This window comes from Pseudophryne corroboree, chromosome 4 (genome assembly GCF_028390025.1).
Source record: "Pseudophryne corroboree isolate aPseCor3 chromosome 4, aPseCor3.hap2, whole genome shotgun sequence".
NCBI classification, from domain to species: Eukaryota; Metazoa; Chordata; class Amphibia; order Anura; family Myobatrachidae; genus Pseudophryne; species Pseudophryne corroboree.
Window position 1 is genome coordinate 593,205,556 of NC_086447.1, and position 20,807 is coordinate 593,226,362.

A 20,807-nucleotide genomic window follows, 5' to 3' on the forward strand; every position below is an offset into this window, starting at 1 on the left:
ATTGCTTCTTTTTTGGGGGGGGTCCAAACCAACCCGTCATATCGGTCACAGTCGTGTGGCAGACCCTGTCACTGAAATGATGGGTTGGTTAAAGTGTGCATGTCCTGTTTTGTTTATACAACATAAGGGTGGGTGGGAGGGCCCAAGGACAATTCCATCTTGCACCTCTTTTTTCTTTTCTTTTTCTTTGCATCATGTGCTGATTGGGGAGGGTTTTTTGGAAGGGACATCCTGCGTGACACTGCAGTGCCACTCCTAGATGGGCCCGGTGTTTGTGTCGGCCACTAGGGTCGCTAATCTTACTCACACAGTCAGCTACCTCATTGCGCCTCTTTTTTTCTTTGCGTCATGTGCTGTTTGGGGAGGGTTTTTTGGAAGGGACATCCTGCGTGACACTGCAGTGCCACTCCTAGATGGGCCCGGTGTTTGTGTCGGCCACTAGGGTCGCTAATCTTACTCACACAGCTACCTCATTGCGCCTCTTTTTTTCTTTGCGTCATGTGCTGTTTGGGGAGGGTTTTTTGGAAGGGCCATCCTGCGTGACACTGCAGTGCCACTCCTAGATGGGCCCGGTGTTTGTGTCGGCCACTAGGGTCGCTAATCTTACTCACACAGCTACCTCATTGCGCCTCTTTTTTTCTTTGCGTCATGTGCTGTTTGGGGAGGGTTTTTTGGAAGGGACATCCTGCGTGACACTGCAGTGCCACTCCTAGATGGGCCCGGTGTTTGTGTCGGCCACTAGGGTCGCTTATCTTACTCACACAGCGACCTCGGTGCAAATTTTAGGACTAAAAATAATATTGTGAGGTGTGAGGTATTCAGAATAGACTGAAAATGAGTGTAAATTATGGTTTTTGAGGTTAATAATACTTTGGGATCAAAATGACCCCCAAATTCTATGATTTAAGCTGTTTTTTAGTGTTTTTGGAAAAATACACCCGAATCCAAAACACACCCGAATCCGACAAAAAAAATTCGGTGAGGTTTTGCCAAAACGCGGTCGAACCCAAAACACGGCCGCGGAACCGAACCCAAAACCAAAACACAAAACCCGAAAAATTTCAGGCGCTCATCTCTAGTTTTTGGCCCTGCACCAACAGATCACGACAACCACAGGAAAAAAAAAATTCTACCATATTAAGCCCCACATAGTAATGCCCCCTGCACAATATTATGCCACACACCGCAATGCCCTTGATACATTAAATCCCCACACTACGGCAGCCAAGAGTCCCCATTTCACACATTACGGCAGGTGTCCCCATTTTACACATTGAGAGAGAGAATACTTACAGAGGCGATTACCGCTCTTCGGCCCGTCGCTCCTCGCGCGGCCTTTCCCTCTTCCTAACCTGGATCCCCCTCTGTACTCCGCTCGCGGGGGGGGGGGGGGGGAGTTTTGCGGAGTGACGGGGTTGCATCGTGACGTAACAACGCAACCACGTCATTCCGTGAAACTCCGCCCCCCGAGCGGGTTACTCGGGGAGAAATAAGAGGGGGAAGCAGGGAGCCACAGTTAGTGCGGTTGCACTGCTCGCCTGCCCCAAGAAACGGCCCTGCCACGCAACATATTTTCGCCATATGCGGTGATAATGGTTTGCGGTTACTTCTTTCCTAGCTTTAATCAGCGTAGGAATGACTTCCTCCGGAATGCCCTTTTCCTTCAGGATCCGGTGTTCAACCGCCATGCCGTCAAACGCAGCCGCGGTAAGTCTTGGAACAGACAGGGCCCCTGCTGCAGCAGGTCTTGTCTGAGCGGTAGAGGCCATAGGTCCTCGGACATCATTTCTTGAAGTTCCGGGTACCAAGCTCTTCTTGGCCAATCCGGAACAATGAGTATAGTTCTTACTCTTCTTCTCCTTATTATCCTCAGTACCTTTGGTATGAGAGGAAGAGGAGGGAACACATAAACCGATCGGTACACCCACGGTGTTACTAGAGCATCCACAGCTATCGCCTGCGGGTCTCTCGACCTGGTGCAATATTTTTCTAGCTTTTCGTTTAGGCGGGACGCCATCATGTCCACCTGTGGCTTTTTCCAACGGTTTACAATCATTTGAAAGACTTCTGGATGAAGTCCCCACTCTCCCGGGTGGAGGTCGTGCCTGCTGAGGAAGTCTGCTTCCCAGTTGTCCACTCTCGGAATGAACACTGCCAACAGTGCTAACACGTGATTTTCCGCCCATCGGAGAATCCTTGTGGCTTCTGCCATTGCCGTCCTGCTTCTCGTGCCGCCCTGTCGATTTACATGGGCGACCGCCGTGATGTTGTCTGACTGGATCAGTACCAGCTGGTTTTGAAGTAGGGGTTTTGCCTGACTTAGGGCATTGTAAATGGCCCCCAGTTCCAGAATATTTATGTGCAGGGAAGTCTCCTGACTTGACCATAGTCCTTGGAAGTTTTTTCCCTGTGTGACTGCTCCCCAGCCTCGAAGGCTGGCATCCGTGGTCACCAGGACCCAGTCCTGTATGCCGAATCTGCGGCCCTCTTGAAGATGAGCACTCTGCAGCCACCACAGCAGAGACACCCTTGTCCTTGGAGACAGGGTTATCAGACGATGCATCTGAAGATGCGATCCGGACCACTTGTCCAACAGGTCCCACTGAAATGTTCTTGCATGAAACCTGCCGAATGTAATCGCTTCGTAGGAAGCTACCATTTTTCCCAGGATCGCGTGCAGTGATGCACCGACACCTGTTTTGGTTTTAGGAGGCCTCTGACTAGAGATGACAGCTCCTTGGCCTTCTCCTCCGGGAGAAACACTTTTCTCTGTTCTGTGTCCAGAACCATCCCTAGGAACAGCAGACGTGTCGTAGGGACCAGCTGTGACTTTGGAATGTTTAGAATCCAGCCGTGCTGTTGTAGCACTTCCCGAGATAGTGCTACCCCGACCAACAACTGCTCTCTGGACCTCACCTTTATCAGGAGATCGTCCAAGTACGGGATAATTAAAACTCCCTTCTTTCGAAGGAGTATCATCATTTCTGCCATTACCTTGGTAAAGACCCTCGGAGCCATGGATAGACCGAACGGCAACGTCTGGAATTGGTAATGACAATCCTGTACCACAAATCTGAGGTACTCCTGGTGAGGATGGTAAATGGGGACATGCAGGTAAGCATCCTTGATGTCCAGTGATACCATGTAATCCCCCTCGTCCAGGCTTGCAATAACCGCCCTGAGCGATTCCATCTTGAACTTGAATTTTTTTATATACGTGTTTAAGGATTTCAAATTTAAAATGGGTCTCACCGAACCGTCCGGTTTCGGTACCACAAACATTATGGAATAGTAACCCCTTCCTTGTTGAAGTAGGGGCACCTTTACTATCACTTGTTGTGAATACAGCTTGTGAATTGCCTGTAACACTGCCTCCCTGCCTGAGGGAGTGGTTGGCAAGGCAGATTTGAGGAAACGGCGGGGGGGAGACGTCTCGAATTCCAGCTTGTACCCCTGAGATACTACTTGAAGGATCCAGGGATCCACCCGTGAGCGAGCCCACTGATTGCTGAAATATTTGAGACGGGCCCCCACCGTACCTGGCTCCGCCTGTGAAGCCCCAGCGTCATGCTGTGGACTTAGAGGAAGCTGGGGAGGACTTTTGCTCCTGGGAACTGGCTGTATGCTGCAGCTTCTTTCCCCTACCTCTGGGCAGAAAGGACGCGCCTTTATCCCGCTTGCCCCTATTGGGCCGAAAGGACTGTACCTGATAATACGGTGCTTTCTTTGGTTGTGAGGGAACATGGGGTAAAAATGTAGATTTCCCAGCTGTTGCTGTGGAAACGAGGTCCGAGAGACCATCCCCGAACAACTCCTCACCCTTATAAGGCAGAACTTCCATGTGTCGTTTGGAATCTGCATCTCCTGTCCACTGCCGAGTCCATAACCCTCTCCTGGCAGAAATGGACATTGCACTAATTTTGGATGCCAGCCGGCAAATATCCCTCTGTGCATCCCTCATGTATAAAAGTGCGTCTTTTATATGCTCTACGTTTAGCAATATAGTGTCCCTGTCTAGGGTATCTGAATTTTCTGACAAGGAATCTGACCACGCAGCAGCAGCACTGCACATCCATGCTGAAGCAATAGCCGGTCTCAGTATAACACCTGTGTGTGTATATATAGATTTCAGGATAGCCTCCTGCTTTCTATCAGCAGATTCCTTCAGGGCGGCCGTATCCGGAGACGGTAGTGCCACCTTCTTTGACAAGCGTGTGAGCGCTTTATCCACCCTAGGGGATGTTTCCCAGCGTGACCTATCCTCTGGCGGGAAAGGGTACGCCATTAGTAACCTCTTAGAAATTACCAGCTTTTTATCAGGGGAAGCCCACGCTTCTTCACACACTTCATTTAACTCTTCAGATGGAGGAAAAGCTACTGGTAGTTTTTTCTCTCCAAACATAATACCCTTTTTTGTGGTACCGGGGGTAACATCAGAAATGTGCAACACATTTTTCATTGCCTCAATCATGTAACGTGTGGCCCTACTGGAAGTTACATTAGTCTCATCGTCGTCGACACTGGAGTCAGTATCCGTGTCGACATCTGTGTCTGCCATTTGAGGTAGCGGGCGTTTTAGAGCCCCTGATGGCTTTTGAGACGCCTGGGCAGGCACAGGCTGAGAAGCCGGCTGTCCCACAATAGGTATGTCGTCAAACCTTTTATGCAAGGAGTCGACACTGTCGCGTAAGTCCTTCCACAGCACCATCCACTCAGGTGTCGACCCCGCAGGGAGTGACATCACGTTTACAGGCATTTGCTCCGCCTCCACATAAGCCTCCTCATCAAACATGTCGACACAGCCGTACCAACACACCGCAAACACACAGGGAATGCTCTGACAGAGGACAGGACCCCACAAAGCCCTTTGGGGAGACAGAGAGAGAGTATGCCAGCACACACCAGAGCGCTATATAACACAGGGATCCCACTATAAATGAGTGTTTTCCCTTATAGCTGCTTTTTTATGTATATCATATATATATTATCTATACTGCGCCTAAATTTAGTGCCCCCCCTCTCTTTTTTACCCTTCTGTAGTGTTCAGACTGCAGGGGAGAGCCAGGGAGCTTCCTTCCAGCGGAACTGTGAGGGAAAAATGGCGCCAGTGTGCTGAGGGAGAAGCCCCGCCCCTTTTTCGGCGGACTTTCTCCCGCTTTTTCTGGAATACTGGCAGGGGTAATTTTACATCTATATAGCCTCTAGGACTATATATGATGTAGATTTGCCAGCCAAGGTGTCATATATTGCCCTCAGGGCGCCCCCCCCCCCAGCGCCCTGCACCCATCAGTGACCGGAGTGTGAGGTGTACATGAGGAGCAATGGCGCACAGCAGTAGTGCTCTGCGCTACCTTGGTGAAGACCGAAGTCTTCTGCCGCCGATTTTCCGGACCTCTTCGTTGCTTCTGGCTCTGTAAGGGGGACGGCGGCGCGGCTCCGGGAACGAACACCAAGGTCGGGTCCTGCGGTCGATCCCTCTGGAGCTAATGGTGTCCAGTAGCCTAAGAAGCCCAAACTACCACCTGTTAGGTAGGTTCGCTTCTTCTCCCCTTAGTCCCTCGCTGCAGTGAGTCTGTTGCCAGCAGATCTCACTGTAAAATAAAAAATCTAAATATACTTTCTTTCTAGGTGCTCAGGAGAGCCCCTAGTGTGCATCCAGCTCAGCCGGGCACAAGAATCTAACTGAAGTCTGGAGGAGGGTCTTAGTGGGAGGAGCCAGTGCACACCAGTAGTCTAAAAGCTTTCTTTATAGTTGTGCCCAGTCTCCTGCGGAGCCGCTAATCCCCATGGTCCTTACGGAGTCCCAGCATCCACTTAGGACGTTAGAGAAAAGCACAGTTTTTCAGGACACAAGTAAAGGGTTAACAACTTACAGCTGATCTACAAAAATGAAAAAAAGGCTTGCCTTGGCTATGAAGCACCACCAGTGGACTAATAAAGAAGAAATGCTTTGGGACAGATATATCAAAGTTAGAAATTGTTGGTTTATCATGCAGAGTTTTGTACCCCATCATGTAGGCATGGTTTCTCCAGATCCCCAGACAGGGTGACTGGCATTTGAAACAAAAGGGCTAATGCAGTCCGGGGCGTATCTAGTGAGGAGGGGACCCGTGTGCAGTCTCCGTGTGTGGGCCCCCTCCTCTCCTGTAGCTGGCACGGTTAGCACTCTGAGCAATAGAGACTCTGGCACAGTGCCAAAGACCACAGCGCAGGTCTCAAAAAAAATGTCGCAGTGGCCATTTTTTCAGAGACCTGCGCATGCACTTTAGACTCTGGCACTGTGCAAGAGTCTCTAGTGCTCAGAGCACTAACAGCGGCACTGCTGGCTACGGGAGAGCAGGGGGCCCACACACGGACACCAGAAAGGTAAGTATAGAAGAAATGGGTGCAGTGTGTGCGGTGTGGGCCCCCTCTGGACCCAGCGGCCAGTGTGCATCACACACACTGCACCCATTATAGAGATACGCCACTGACTGCAGTATTTTGCATCAACATGCAATACCCTTTGTTCTACACCAAGGGGAATATTCAATTGCGGTTGAATTGCCGAAAAACTGGTAATTTTCGACACAAAAAACCTGTTAAATTTGATTCGACAATTCAATACAGTACTTTGACAAAAAACCTGCCATTCAATTTTCGACTTTTTGCAGGTTTTTTTTGGCTGAAGGGTCAGGGATGAAGCACTGCTGGAGGGCCACCGACATGATGTAAGATGGATTCCAATAAGGATGCCCAATGCAGCTGCAGAGCCTGGAGAGCTACTGCAGATTCAGATTGCACAGCTGGGATGCAGAGAGGAAGGTCTCATGCTGCAATTATCTGGGGAGACACTGCTGGCATCCATTGACTGTGGTGCACAGAGGTCAGTCACAGAACATGCTCATTTTACGATTCAAAATCCCTCACTGCCTGTAACGCATGTAATCACTGACTTCTAATTGCCTATTCCACCCAGTGCAACCTATGCAGCGCACCCAAGATGGCTGCCTACTTCCATGGGTAGGATAAATAATCCTTGGAATTCAGTATCCAAAAAGGCTGAAACAAACCTGTGTTCTGGTCATTCGTTTCTGTAATTCCGACAAATCTAAACACTATATAAAGTTTTATGGCTTCTGCATTTTTAGCATATATGAAAATCTGCATTAAATTTGTGATTTCTGTAAAGTGCCTTCTGTTCACCTGGAGAAAAGTGATATATAAATAAAATTATTATTTCTAATCTCCACTTTACTGGATTCAGAAACACTCATTTTTTGGGGGATATTATTCGCATATAAGAAAATGCTGCAGTCTGTAAGTTGTGCTCTTTGAAGGACTGTCTAATGTTAAAGCTTGTAACTGCATCACATTTGTCTGCCCTGTGTCATATTTTGGGATTTCCGGGACTGGCAATGTTCACAAGGACACCATTCTTTGCCACCAATCACACCACACCCACTCAAAGTACATTTTATTTATTAGATGATCCTCATGCAGGAGTAAGATTAAAAGAATGGTTTTGCAAGGAGATGAAGGAGATGTATCGACCAGTGTCAGAATGGAGATGTGGTGAAGTGGAGAAGTTGTCCAACTCAATCACCTACCTATCATTTTATAGAATGTACATCACAAATGGGGATGCAGTCAGCATGTTGACAGTCAATGTGAGGGATGGTTAGTTTAGGTGACGATGGTTAGTATGGGCAGTACGGTTGGTGTAATGGTTAGCATTACTACCTCACAGCACTAAGGTCATGGGTTAGATTCCCTCCATGACCCTAACTGTGTGAAGTTTGTATATTCTCCTCATACTTGTGTGGGTTTCCTCCGTGTACTCAGATTTCATCCCACAATCCAAAAATATACTGGTAGGTTAACTGGCTTCTGACCAAATTAACTCTAGCGTGAATGTGTGTGCATGTAAAAGTGCTAGGGAATATAGATTGTAAGCTCCACTGGGGCAGAGCCTGATGTGAATGACCAAATATTCTCTGTAAAGCGCTGCAGAATGTGTGCGCTATATAAATAACTGATAATAAATTTAATTTAGGATGAGGGTTAGGGAGTGGTGTCAATGTTCTCCCAAAAAAACAAAAACACTTAATCACCTGACACTGCTGGACCCTAAAGACACTGATAAACCACCAGAGCTGGCGGAGACAAAGAGTTGCAGGCGCATGGCTTCAAAATGGGGGGCGTGTCAGCGCAAATGGGGGTGTGATTGCGGTGGCTGTCACACACAGCCGCCGCAATCAGAAAGATGGCGGAGGGCCTCCTGCAGGCGCAGCTATGCTGCAACGGCAAGATTTATCCCTATTTTATATGACTTCTGCTTGATCGAGGGGGTGAGGGAGCAGCGGTGAGCATGCTGGGCGGCCTTGCTCTGCGATGGGCGGCCCCCAGCAAGTGTTCACAAGGATCGCAAATTCTGCAATCCAACCTGAATCAGGCCCTAAGTCATCTGTGGCCAAGCATAGATATACTTAAAACCTGGACCATTAGGGTGCCTTGAGGACAGTGTTTGAGAACCTCTGTTATAGACTATTATATTTGGCTTCCAAAATGTTTGTTTTGTTTGTTTTTTTAAATCAAAAAGATATAACAACTGTGTCTAAATATAATCTTTATGGTAGACTTACCATTGATAACTATTTCTCCTAAGTCCACAGGATCACATTGGGATATGAGGTAGCGACAGCCGATTGTCACCAAACGATCAAAGCTTTCGGCATCGCAGAATGCAACGTGCCCGTCCCTATATCCCCGCCTCCTGGCTCAGGCAAATCAGTTGTGTTCCAAAGCTCAAGGCAGGAGCATCATAGAGAGCCCTAATCAGTCAAGAAGAACACACATGCACACCCTTCCGTACAAGATTTGAGTGAAAGGATCCTCAAATAAGGTGCGTCAGGGTAGGATCCATGTGGACTTAGGAGAAATAGAGTTATCTACGGTAAGTCTACCATAACAATTATTTCTCCTGCAGGGTCAACAGGTTATCCACAGGATAACATTGGGATGTCCCAAAGCAATTTAGTGGTGGGGACGCTCCTGATTGGACAATAGAATCCTTCGCCCGAATTCAGCGTCATGAGAGGCAAAGGTATCAAAGGCATAATGTCTAATGAATGTGTTAATGGAAGACCATGTTGCTGCCTTACATATCTGTTCTGCTGAAGCACGACGTTGTGCTGCCCATGACGGACCTAGCTTACGAGTAGAGTGAGCAGAGACATTAGACGGAACAGGGAGATCAGCTTGAGATTAGGCTTCTGAAATAGTCATTCGAAGCCACCTAGCCAGTGTCTGCTTGTCAGCAGGCCATCCACTCTTGTGAAATTCATAGAGTCTGTTTTTCTGATGGCACTGGTACGATCCATGTAGATCCTTAAAGCACGGACTACGTCCAACGATGCATCTCCCGCAGAAAGGTCCGGCCCTTGGAAGGCCGGGACTACAATTTCTTCATTAAGGTCGAATTTAGACACCACCTTAGGAAGATACCCAGATTTGGTTCTGAGAACCGCTCTATCTGGATAAAACAAAAATCAGAAAAGGAGGGCAACATAACAATGCCCAATAAATCTGAAACTCTTCTAGCTGAAAAAACCAGTAGAAAGAGAACTTTAGCTGCCAACCATTTAAGATCCACTTATTTTAGTGGTTCAAATGGGGCAAAATTAAGGGCCTTTAGGACCATACTTAAGTCCCAAGGCAATATAGGAGGAACAAAAGGAGGTTGAATGTGCAGCATTCCCTGGAAAAAAGTGAGCACATCCTGTAGGTTAGTAATTTTCTTTTGGAACCATACAGTCAATGACTACACTTGAACTCTCAAGGAAGCCACCCTTAGACCTCCATTCCTGCCTGAAGGATTGCTAGGACTCTGGAAACTCTGAATGACCTAGGGTCAAATTTCCGGTCACTGCACCATTGAATATAGGCTTGCCATATTCGGTGATAAATGCGAGCTGAGGAAGGTTTCCTTGGTCTGAGCATTGTTTGAATTACCTGTTGTGAGAATCCTCTTGCTTTCATGATGGAAGACTCAAGAGCCACGCCGTCAAAGACAGTTGATCAAGGTGCTTGTGATAGCAAGGACCCTGAGACAGTAGATCTGGACATTGAGGCAGTAGAAACAGAACATCCATCGACAGCCTCTGCAGATCTGTGTACCAAATTCTTCTGGACCAAGCCGGTGCTATTAGTATCACGGCGCCTCATCCTTGTTTTGCCTTTCGAATTACCGTGGGTAACAGGGTAATTGGTGTAAACACATAGGCCAGATGAAAGTCCCATTTCACTGACAGGGCATCCACAAAGATCGCTTTGGGATCCTTTGTTCTTGACCAGTATGCAGGAACTTTGTTGTTCTGATGCCATGAGATCCATCTCTGGTAACCCCCACTTGTCTACCAGAACTTGGAAGACCTCCGGGTGTAACGCCTATTCATTTGCATGAATGGCGTGTCGACTGAGAAAATCCACTTCCCAGTTTAGGACGCCTGGAATGAACACTGTGGCCAAGGCTGGATGATGAAGTTCTGCCCACTTAAACGTGTGACTCACCTTTCATTGCGTTTTGGCTGCGAGTTCCTCTCTGATGGTTGAGGTACGCTACTGCTGTTGCATTGTCCAAGCGGATTTGGACTGGTTTTCCCTGAAGGATGTCCTTTGCCTGAATAAGTGCTCTCTCTCTCTATATTATATATATATATATATATATATATATATACACATACATATATATACATACATACATACACACATATATACATGCTGTATATATATCCCGAAGTTCCAATATATTATCTTCCTTGGTCCACTGCCCCTGGAAGCAACTCCTTCTTGACACTGCTCCCCAGCCCTGAAGGCTAGCATCCACGGTCAGAATATCCCAATCTGATAACCAAAAGGGTCAACCTTTGTCCAGATGGGATGTCTGTAGCCACCAGGCCAATGACTTCCTTGCTTCCAGAGGAAGGACCATAGTCTGCGTTTTTATTGTCTGATGAAAACCATTACATTTGGAAAGGATCAGATGTTGCAGAGGCCTCGAGTGAAACTGAGCATACTCCACCAAGTCGAATGCTGACACCATCAACTCCATCACACGTATTGCTGCATGAATGGATACCTTTTGACTGTGTAGCAGCTCGTGAATCCTTGACTGAATTTTTGCTATTGTGTTTAGAGGAAAAATTACTCTCCGAAGACACGAATCTAACACAGCCCCCAAGTGAGTCATCCGTTGTGACGGAACCAGGGACAACTTTGGCCAATTTACGAGCCAACCGTGTCTCTGCAAGCAAGCTATTGTCTGTTGCAGATGACACTGAAGCAATTCCTGAGATTGTGCCAGGATTAATAAGTTGTAGAGGTATGGAAAAATTCTTATCCCCTGCTGACGGAGATAAGATGCCATTACTACAATAATTTTGGTGAATACTCTGGGAGCTGTGGCCAATGCAAATGGTAGGGCCTGAAACTGAAAATGTTGCTGGAGGATAGCAAACCCAAGATAGCGCTGATGGGACAGTGCTATAGGAAAAGCTAGGTAAGCATCCTGGATATCCAGGGATACCATAAAATCCTTCGGCTCAATGTCCAAAATAATGGAACGCAAAGTCTCCATACAAAACCAAGGCACCCAAATGTACTTGTTCAGCACTTTGAGATTGAGTATGGGCCAGAACGACCCATTTGGCTTCTGGACTAGGAACAGGTTGGAATAAAATCTTGTCCTTGTTGCACAGGAGGAACTGGAATGATCACTCCTGACTGAAGCAACTTCTGAACTGCCTGTTGCAAAGCCCTGGCATTCATTTCCATTAAAGACAGGCTGGTACAAAAAAAACTTTGAGGAGGGTGTTTGTTTAAAGCAAACGCATAACCGTGAGATACAGCTTCTTGCACCCAGGCATCTGTGGTGGACTGCAGTCAGATCTGTGCAAAATGAAGAGGTCGGCCTCCCACCCTGGGGTCCCCCAGGTGGAGGCCCGCACCATCAGACTGATGGCTTATCTTCTGATTTGGATGACGGCCCTCTGGTAGCCCAATGCTTTTTAGTCTTACCAGACTTGTCAGATTGAGACTATTTGCCATAACACTTTCCTTTTGCTTTTCCTTGAGTCCGAAAGGGCCAAAAAAGCTGGAAATCTAGGTTTAGATGTGTGTGTGGAATGAAACTTCACTTTCTTGGAGTCTGCTTCTGACTCCAAAATACTGTTTAATTCTTTACCAAAAAGAATATCTCCAATAAAAGGCAAGACTCCAGAACCTTCTTGGATTATGAGTCAGCTTTAAATGTACGTAGCCAAACTGCTCTGCGAGTTGAGGCTGATGCCTGAGAGGCAATTGTACCCATATCCAAGGTTGCTTCTTCCATAAAAATAGCAGCCTGTTTGATATGTGCAATATGGGATTTTTGCTCTTTAGATGCCATTGAAAGATTATCCTCCAATGCATCATCCCAGGCTGCCACTGCTTTTGCCATCCAGGGTGAAGCCATGGCTGGTCTTATGATTGCCCCAGACAAAGAGAAAATGTTTTTTGGAAAACCATTTATTTTCCTATACGTGACATCATTTAATAATGTTGAAGGCAGTGGTAATGTAGATTTTCACACCAATTGAATGATGTGCATATCTACTTTGGGAGCCATCTCCCTTTTTAAACAGTCCCCAGCCGGAAGAGGATAATAATAGTTTTGGGACGTTTAAACACGGGTGCCTTATTTTTTTACAAAAGGCTCTGCTGCCTCCTCTAAGGATAGAATTGCTTTCATAGCCATAATTAGCTCAGGTATGTCTACTGAGCTGAGGCCTTCATCCTCGTCTCTGTATGCAGACCCGGAGTCCTCATCCCCCGGACTTGTCCTCATCTGAAACATATGTAGACTGTAAAGATGTTGTTTCATGTCTATGTGATTTACTTACTACAGGCCTTTCAGCCTGTTTTTGTTGAGAGGCTCCCGTTTCCTGTACTGGATGTGATAAGACCAAGGAGGAATGTTGCATGTATGGGTTAATAGGGTAACCTATTCCTGGTATGGGAGCTGGCATTATCCACTCAGCTATACTGGATAACGTCTGTGCAAAAGTAGCCCATGGTGGTTCAACTTAAACCTGTGCCTGCCTTGGATTATTCAAGAGGCTTTGGTGAAAGATAAAACAATTTGAACATAATCCAATTTGAACAAGATCCTGAGAGGTTAACCCAGCTTTGCAAGACAAACATGAAATCAGTGTAGGTGCTGCTGTGGAGAGTGTATCCTCCTCACCATTGCCTCTCAGACATGATAAATAGAGCACATGCCTGTACAGCGTTTACTACACAATTTGTGACTGCAATCACTTTAAAATTTGTTAACGTGACATACAATCCGATCCCTCCCTGCCTTGCACCAGCATTGAGGATCGGAATACTGACAGAATTATAGTAAAGTCAGCAATCACACTAGCAATCAGTCACAGGTTATACATTAGTAAAATAAGCAATATGAGCACATAATCAACTACAGATGCATTTCAAGTATGTAGGAGAAACATATTGCATTACCTTATATAGAAGTTTAACCGTATTTAGTCGCACAGTGAAAGAAACAACAGCAATAGTTTACAGACTCATATGCATCAGGCACTTATCCAACTATTCATACTCAAAGGTAGATAGAGACTTCTGCTGTATCACCTGGCTCAGGAGAGTGGGATACAGGGAGACTTCAACTCTGTTTCCAGGATCGATCAATACGTTAGTGAACGCTGAGTGGATCAAGATGCTATTAGTGTACACAATTGCCCCGTGAACCTACAGTGAACACAGACACCCAAGTGAGCACTGAAACACCAGTGATACAGCCGCCTATGCTGCGACTGGGTCCTTTTAGATACACAGAGTCTCAGATGGAAGCGGGAACTTTCATGGCGGGAAACTTGGAGGAAACTGGCCATGAACCGCGGGGAGGGGCGGCCAAGAGAGCATCTTACTCCCCCACTGCTGACATCAACCCTAGGGATCGTGGCCTCATACTACCCTTGGAGCCTATGATCCCTGAGGCCTAGCGCTAGAGCACCCAGTGTGGAAGCAACTGTTCGGTAGTCTCCATCCCGAAACCGTGCATCTGTGTCTCAAGTTTCCCCTACTAAGCGGAACCAATGCCTTACCTTCTTCCCATGCTCCGGCCACAGCCTGGTAAAGTCTGCTGGACTTGCTAGTACATCTTACACATATACGCCCAGCGAAACACCACTGTACACATAGGTAAGCGTTGTTTCGACCCGGCGGTGAGTTGTTGGAGCAACTCTTTCTAAGGTATGTATAAGACGCTTATTAGAAGGGTCGCTCAAACAAAAATAAAACAACTAGTAAGACTGTAAAAATAAAATAAAAAGCTTATGGCTAGTAAAAACCAGCAGCCCATTGAGCATGATCCGGCTCCGGCCGCACCAAACAAAAAACTGATTTGCCTGAGCCAGGAGGCTGGGATATAGGGATGGGACGAAAGCTTTGATCATTTGGTGCCAATCCGCTGTTGCTACCTCATATCCCAATGTTATCCTGTGGATAACATGTAAACCCTGCAGGAGAAAAAGTGAATTTGATTAACATCCTCTGCTCCGGGATTGCCGCTGGAATGCCAACGCCGGAATCGTGTCACCACAGGCTTTTCTCCCTCTATGGGTGTCCATGACACCCATAGAGAGAGAATATAACCTGTGGCGAGCGCAGTAAGCTAACGTGCCTGCAATGGCGAGCGAGCCCGCAAGGGGCTTGCTAGCGCTCGCATTAAGCTGTCGGTATACTGATGGCCAGGATCTCATCCATCGGTATTACATACCGATCCCTCTGCTTCAACCTGGTCACCTCTTTTTAGTATTGAAACTACAGACTACATTAGAAGGATAATCTCTCTGATGTCACTACACTAAGGAAGAAGTTCCCCTATGTCTACATTCTGCTCACCTAGCTACCTGTAAACATTACAAACTTTCTCATTAATATCAACAACCACATTACTCTTCTCTAATTTCAGTAATAAGGGCCCAATTCAGCATGTATTGCCAGGTCCTCCCCCCGCTAACATGGAGCACTTTGCTAAGCAGTCTAGCTGCGCGTGACATCACGAAGCCGCCGCGGCCTACCACACAAACAGTCCAGGCATGCCTGCGTTGTCCGGACCGCGCCTCCCCCCCCCCCCCCCCAAACGGTGTATCGACACCCACAAAATGCAGGTGCGAGCATGCGCTGAAGTGCTAAATTTGGCAAATAGAGATTTTAGCACTTCAGTGTATGATGCTAAATTAGGCCCTCACATCAGGAAATATGCAAAACAATTCTTAAGATCTCTCCAGACCCTATCCCTGCTTGTTTCAGACCAGTCTCATCTGCCAGTTAACTTCAAACTGTTCCATTTTCTCCATGGGCGGATTTAGGGGTCAGGCACATTATCGTCAGCTGCCCCCCCATCAAGCCATTTCCCCTTTCATTTCAGGTGCCAGATCAGATGCCTCTAGATCACAAAAGCAGCCCAAGCCTCACTCTCCTGCCAACTCCTGGACCACAATTTGCTGTCCATTGTCCCACCCTCGTCATTTGCTAAACAAATTATTTTTTTTCGTCTTTACGACTTTTTTGTTTTGTTTATAATCACCTGGCCCTTATCAGCCTGGTGTGCCGCCCCTAGCAAGTGCCACCCCTAGACATGTGCCTAGTGGGAAATCCGCCACTGATTCTCTCAGCTGACTTTACATGATGTTGTGTATTTAACTGAAAAGCATATTCCTCGGACACAAGACTGATACACGCAGAGTTTTGTTTCTGTAAGCCTCATGTTTATGGAAGATGGGACCTAGACTTTCATTTTAATTACATTTTCTATGCAATATCGAATTCTGAAAAGGTAATATAAATAATAAGAGAACACATCAGGCATTACAGATATATAAAACAAAACAAAACCCTCAGTAGTTTTGTTATATAAAAAGCTATAATAGCTGTTTATGGAATGATTTAGTATTCAGGGGGGATATTTCAAAGCTTGTATTAGAAAATAAAGCACCAACTAATCAGCTCCTGTCATTTTTCAAACATAGCCTGTAACATGGCAATTAGGACCCGATTGGATGAGGCGTTCTGCCCCCTCATGTAATTTCTTTAGTGGTGTCTCACTGTGCGCTCCTGGACCCTGCCTAACCATCCTTTCATCCCTCCTGGAGTTATTTCTCATGAGGCGTGCCTGCCAGCTCACCATTAAGAATTTCGTTTCATTTGTATTCCTTTCAAGTTTGGCACCATAATTGTAGTTTTGTTTTGGACTGGGCCTTACATGTGTTATATTGTTGGATATCGGTTTACAAAATTTTACTAACTTGTCATCAAATTTTTACACTCCCTTTTCCATCCTGCCCTTTCTGTTCCGTATAGTGAGATTTAGTCATGTTCTACCCTATTACATATTATCTCCCCCTCTTCCCCTCCCGTTTTCTTTCACAGCTACACATACTTCACATACATCATGTTACCTCTGCTGAACTACGGTTTCCCTTTGCCATGCCCCCCTTAGGGATTCATACCCATTTGCAGACTTATGCGCCTCCCCAGCATATTGTCTCCCCTCTCCCCGTCAGCATCTATGGCCATGACTCAATTGGCTGCCCCCCTGCCCCATCCCCTTCCTCACTTGATTTTTTTCCTTCCTTTTTCAACAGGTCATTATGTCTTTTCCTCCGTATATAGGAATCTACCATCCTCCCCTATCTGTGCATCTCCGACTGTTTTTGTTCTTGGCTTTTCTCTGTACCATCGCATGGACCACTATTCTCTTTTTATGTGACGGATCTTAACGGACAAACAAAGACCGTCAGTGGCCGGAGAAAGACAGGGATTGCCTTTTTTGGAGCACTCTTTTAAATAATTTATGTTCAATTTATTTAAAAGAGTGCTCCAAAAAAGGCAATCCCTGTCTTTCTCCGGCCACTGCCGGTCTTTGTTTGTTTATTAGGTTTAAACATGATTGTTGGAGCACCTCCAGCCGAATAATCCCAAATTATTATAGGGAAAATTATTGGATAGCTGGTTTCAACATATTTTAAAAAATTGTTTGGTTTCGGTGCAGGGTGCATCACATTACTACAAAGGATCTTAACGGACCCCAGAAACATAGTAAGCTTTCTCTCACCCTTAATACATACAAAGGAGCCGATTGGTTGGCATGTTACCTCTCTCCAAGGTTTGATAGATCTCCCCCCTAAAGTTTATTCTGTCTTATTTAATTTAGAAAAGTAAGAGGGATTTCTCCCAGAGATGTGCGCTGAGTGATGTAGCACAGATCGCTCAGCCCACATCTCTGGACGCTCAGCACACAGCGCGATGTGTGCTGAGCGAGAGGGGGACATAATTATTTTGATTAGCTCTTTCTCCGATAGAACTCAAGGCGCTTAACAGATCGAATGATTATAATACAGTACAGAAACAATGAAGTACAGAAAAGCTTTTTATAGAATACAGAGAGCAGGGAGATCTTAAACGGGCATGAAGGTAATGCTTGAGTAAACAAGAAAGTCTTGAGTCTGTTTTTGAAAGATTTTAGAGTCGGGGGCTCTCGACCTGTGCTGGGAAGTGAATACCCTAGAGTTGGAGCTGCATGGCTAAAAGCCTGACCCCCAGCCTACATATGCTAATTGCAGAGACACAAGAAAGAAATGAAGAAAAAAAGAAGGAAAACAAGGTTAATATAGTGAGAAAGGATGGTGCCTTAATATAGTAAGAGAGGATGGTGCCCTGGAAATGCTGACAAAGGAATCAAATTCTAGCGACAAGTCATGCTGTATTCAATGTACTAAAATTTTAAACTTTAAAATACTCGCATGTGTTTAAGTGGGACACTAATGTCGCCAAGCTTTTAGAAGTTCCAAATAGTGTAACACAATTGTAAAAATCGAATTCTGGTAACCATGGTGCAATATCAGTATGAATTCTTGAAAAATATTATTTTCAAGTCACAAGTTTCAACTGGTAAAACCAGGACAAAAAGAATGGCCCTTGATCATTTATGGTTATTACAAATATTAAAGTAAAAGGTGACCAAGGTCTTTCCTTTGTTTGGCCTATTGTACAGGTGTATGATCTGTAATATACTGCTGTGTGAATACTAGAGAATATAAAAAAAACAACTTACATTATTGCATTCCCCAAGGAAATATAGTGCAAATCCATCAGCTTTCGTAGCTGTCAGGAGAAAAAACAAAATACAAAGGAGAGTCAATGAGTTATAAAAAGAAATGAATGCGTTAAACAGATAAGCAGACTAGGGGGGTAATTCAATTACCCGCTATCATTGATCGCAGGTAACTGTGTTGCCGGTGGGCTATTCAATTAGCCCTGATAAGCCGACACAAGACGCGGCTTGAGGATTTTGTTTTACCTGCCTCAGGCAGGAGAACCAAAAGCATAGATTTCATACAAAAACGGGGCTGTTTCAGAACCTATGTGCTACCGGGCGAAAATTATTTATTTTTATTTTTTCGGGTGATCTACAGTAATTAGATACGCTGAAAAAAAATATCACAGAAACATCAGGAAAAAAAATCACATGAAGCATCCGTTTTTCCGCACCTGATGTTTCTTCGCAGATAATGAAATACGCCCCTAGTTATTAATTAACTATCTAGTAGACATAGTAAACTGCAAGTAAAATCCACTCATTGCCAAAAATTTATTCATTACTTATTTTATTTTTTAACTGTAATAATATTAATATCACAAAAGAAAACTACTCATTAGAAGCGTTGGGTATGGTATGCCGGCGGCCGGGATCTCGGCTGGCAGGGGGCAAGCGCAACAATGCCCCTTGCGGGTTCGCTGCGCTCGTCACAGTTTCTATTTCGACTCTATGGGTGTCGTGGACACCCACGAGTGGGCATAGATCCTGTTTGCTGGGATTCCGGGTGTTGGCATTGTCATTGGTCAGCATTCCGGTGTCTGTATCCTGACTGCCAGGATCCCGACTGTCGGCAATGTAACACTATTAGAAGTTGTTAACTATTTCACTGGCATGGTATAAAGCAGCGGTACCTAAACTTTGAGTCACAGCACCCTAGAGTATCAGGATTTTTTCACAGCATGCCTAGGCCAAAAGTTTGTTTGTTTGTTAAAGGAGAAATAAAAAAAAAATAAAAAAAAACCTGTAAAAATCTGTATTGCTATGTCATCCTTAGGATCAGTTATGTGGTGAGGGCAGGGCTTAAAGTGGTCCTGGTGAGGTAGTTGAACTCATGGAGGAGGATCATGGAGGCACCCGGACCTGAGAAAGGAGTAGGTGGTTGCAGCTCATCAGCAACACTAGTGCTGCCTGTATCATCGATTGACGCAGATGATGGGGTGGGCTTTTCTGTTGGAATTACTGTGCAGGGCAATGGAGATGGTGGAACTAGTTCCCCCTACCATTACAGGTGGTGGAACTCAGTTCCACCTCGTTCCCCCCCACTTTAACCTCTGGGTGGGGGACAGGATTCGCTTTTGTTTGTCCACATAGTTTATGATTGGCAGCCACCAGCACTGGTTTTGCCTATTACATTGACCATAAAACAAGATTGTGATACCTAACGGTATATCCTTTTCTCCTAGTCCGTAGAGGATGCTGGGGTCCACTTTATGACCATGGGGTATAGATGGTTCCGCAGGAGCCTTGGGCACTCTTAAGACCTTTCAATGGGTGTGAACTGGCTCCTCCCTCTATACCCCTCCTCCAGACCTCAGTTATAGGAACTGTGCCCAGGGAGACGGACATTTCGAGGAAAGGATTTACTTTAAACTAGTGGTGAGATACATACCAGCTCACACCTCAACCATGCCGCACAACATGGCTTTCAACAGAACACACGCCAACAGGCATGAACCAATTACAGCAACAAGCTGAAACTAATATAACACAACTTGTGTAACTCTAATAACAAAACTGCAGGTAAAGTACGCACTGGGACAGGCGCCCAGCATCCTCTATGGACTAGGAGAAAAAGATTTACCGGTAGGTATCAAAATCTTGTTTTCTCATACGTCCTAGAGGATGCTGAGGTCCACTTCATGACCATGGGGTTTATACCAAAGCTCCAGTACGGGCGGGAGAGTGCGGATGACCCTGCAGCACCGATTGACCAAACTTGAGGTCTTCATCGGCCAAGGTGTCAAACTTGTAGAATTTAGCAAATGTGTTTGACCCCGACCAAGTAGCTGCTCGGCAAAGTTGCAATGCAGAGACCCCCCGGGCAGCCGCCCAGGATGAGCCCACCTTCCTAGTGGAATGGGCCTTCACCGATGTTGGTAACGGCAATCCAGCCGTAGTATGAGCGTGCTGAATCGTACTTCTGATCCAACGCACAATAGTCTGCTTGGAAGCAGGACACCCAATCTTGTTGGGAGCATACAGGACAAACAAAAACTCTGTTTTCCGTATTCGAGCTGTTCTAGCGACATAAATCTTCAAAGCCCTAACCCCATCTATAGACTTTGACTCAGTTAACGTGTCAGTAACTACTAGCACCACAATAGGTTGGTTTATGTGGAAAGATGAAACCACCTTCGGAAGAAAATGTTGACGAGTCCTCAACTCTGCCCTATCTTCATGGAAGATCAGCTAAGGGCTCTTGTGAGACAAGGCCCCCAATTCAGACACCCGCCGCGCGGATGCGAATGCCAAAAGCAGCACCACTTTCCAAGTGAGAAACTTCAACTCTATCTCTTGTAGAGGCTCAAACCAATCTGATTGAAGGAACTGCAACACCATGTTAAGGTCCCATGGTGCCACTGGAGGCACAAATGGAGGTTGG

At 46.0% G+C, this 20,807-nt stretch overlaps 1 protein-coding gene across 2 annotated transcripts in view; it reads right to left on the bottom strand.

The window, feature by feature from the left end:
* Nucleotides 1-20,807, bottom strand: part of PDE10A (phosphodiesterase 10A) — a 490,921-nt gene that overhangs the window by 178,737 nt on the left and 291,377 nt on the right. For both annotated transcript variants that reach the window (XM_063917548.1, XM_063917547.1), the window contains exon 5: nt 18,161-18,210. In XM_063917548.1, coding sequence (XP_063773618.1) covers nt 18,161-18,210 — 50 coding nt within the window. The remainder of the gene's footprint in view (nt 1-18,160; nt 18,211-20,807) is intronic.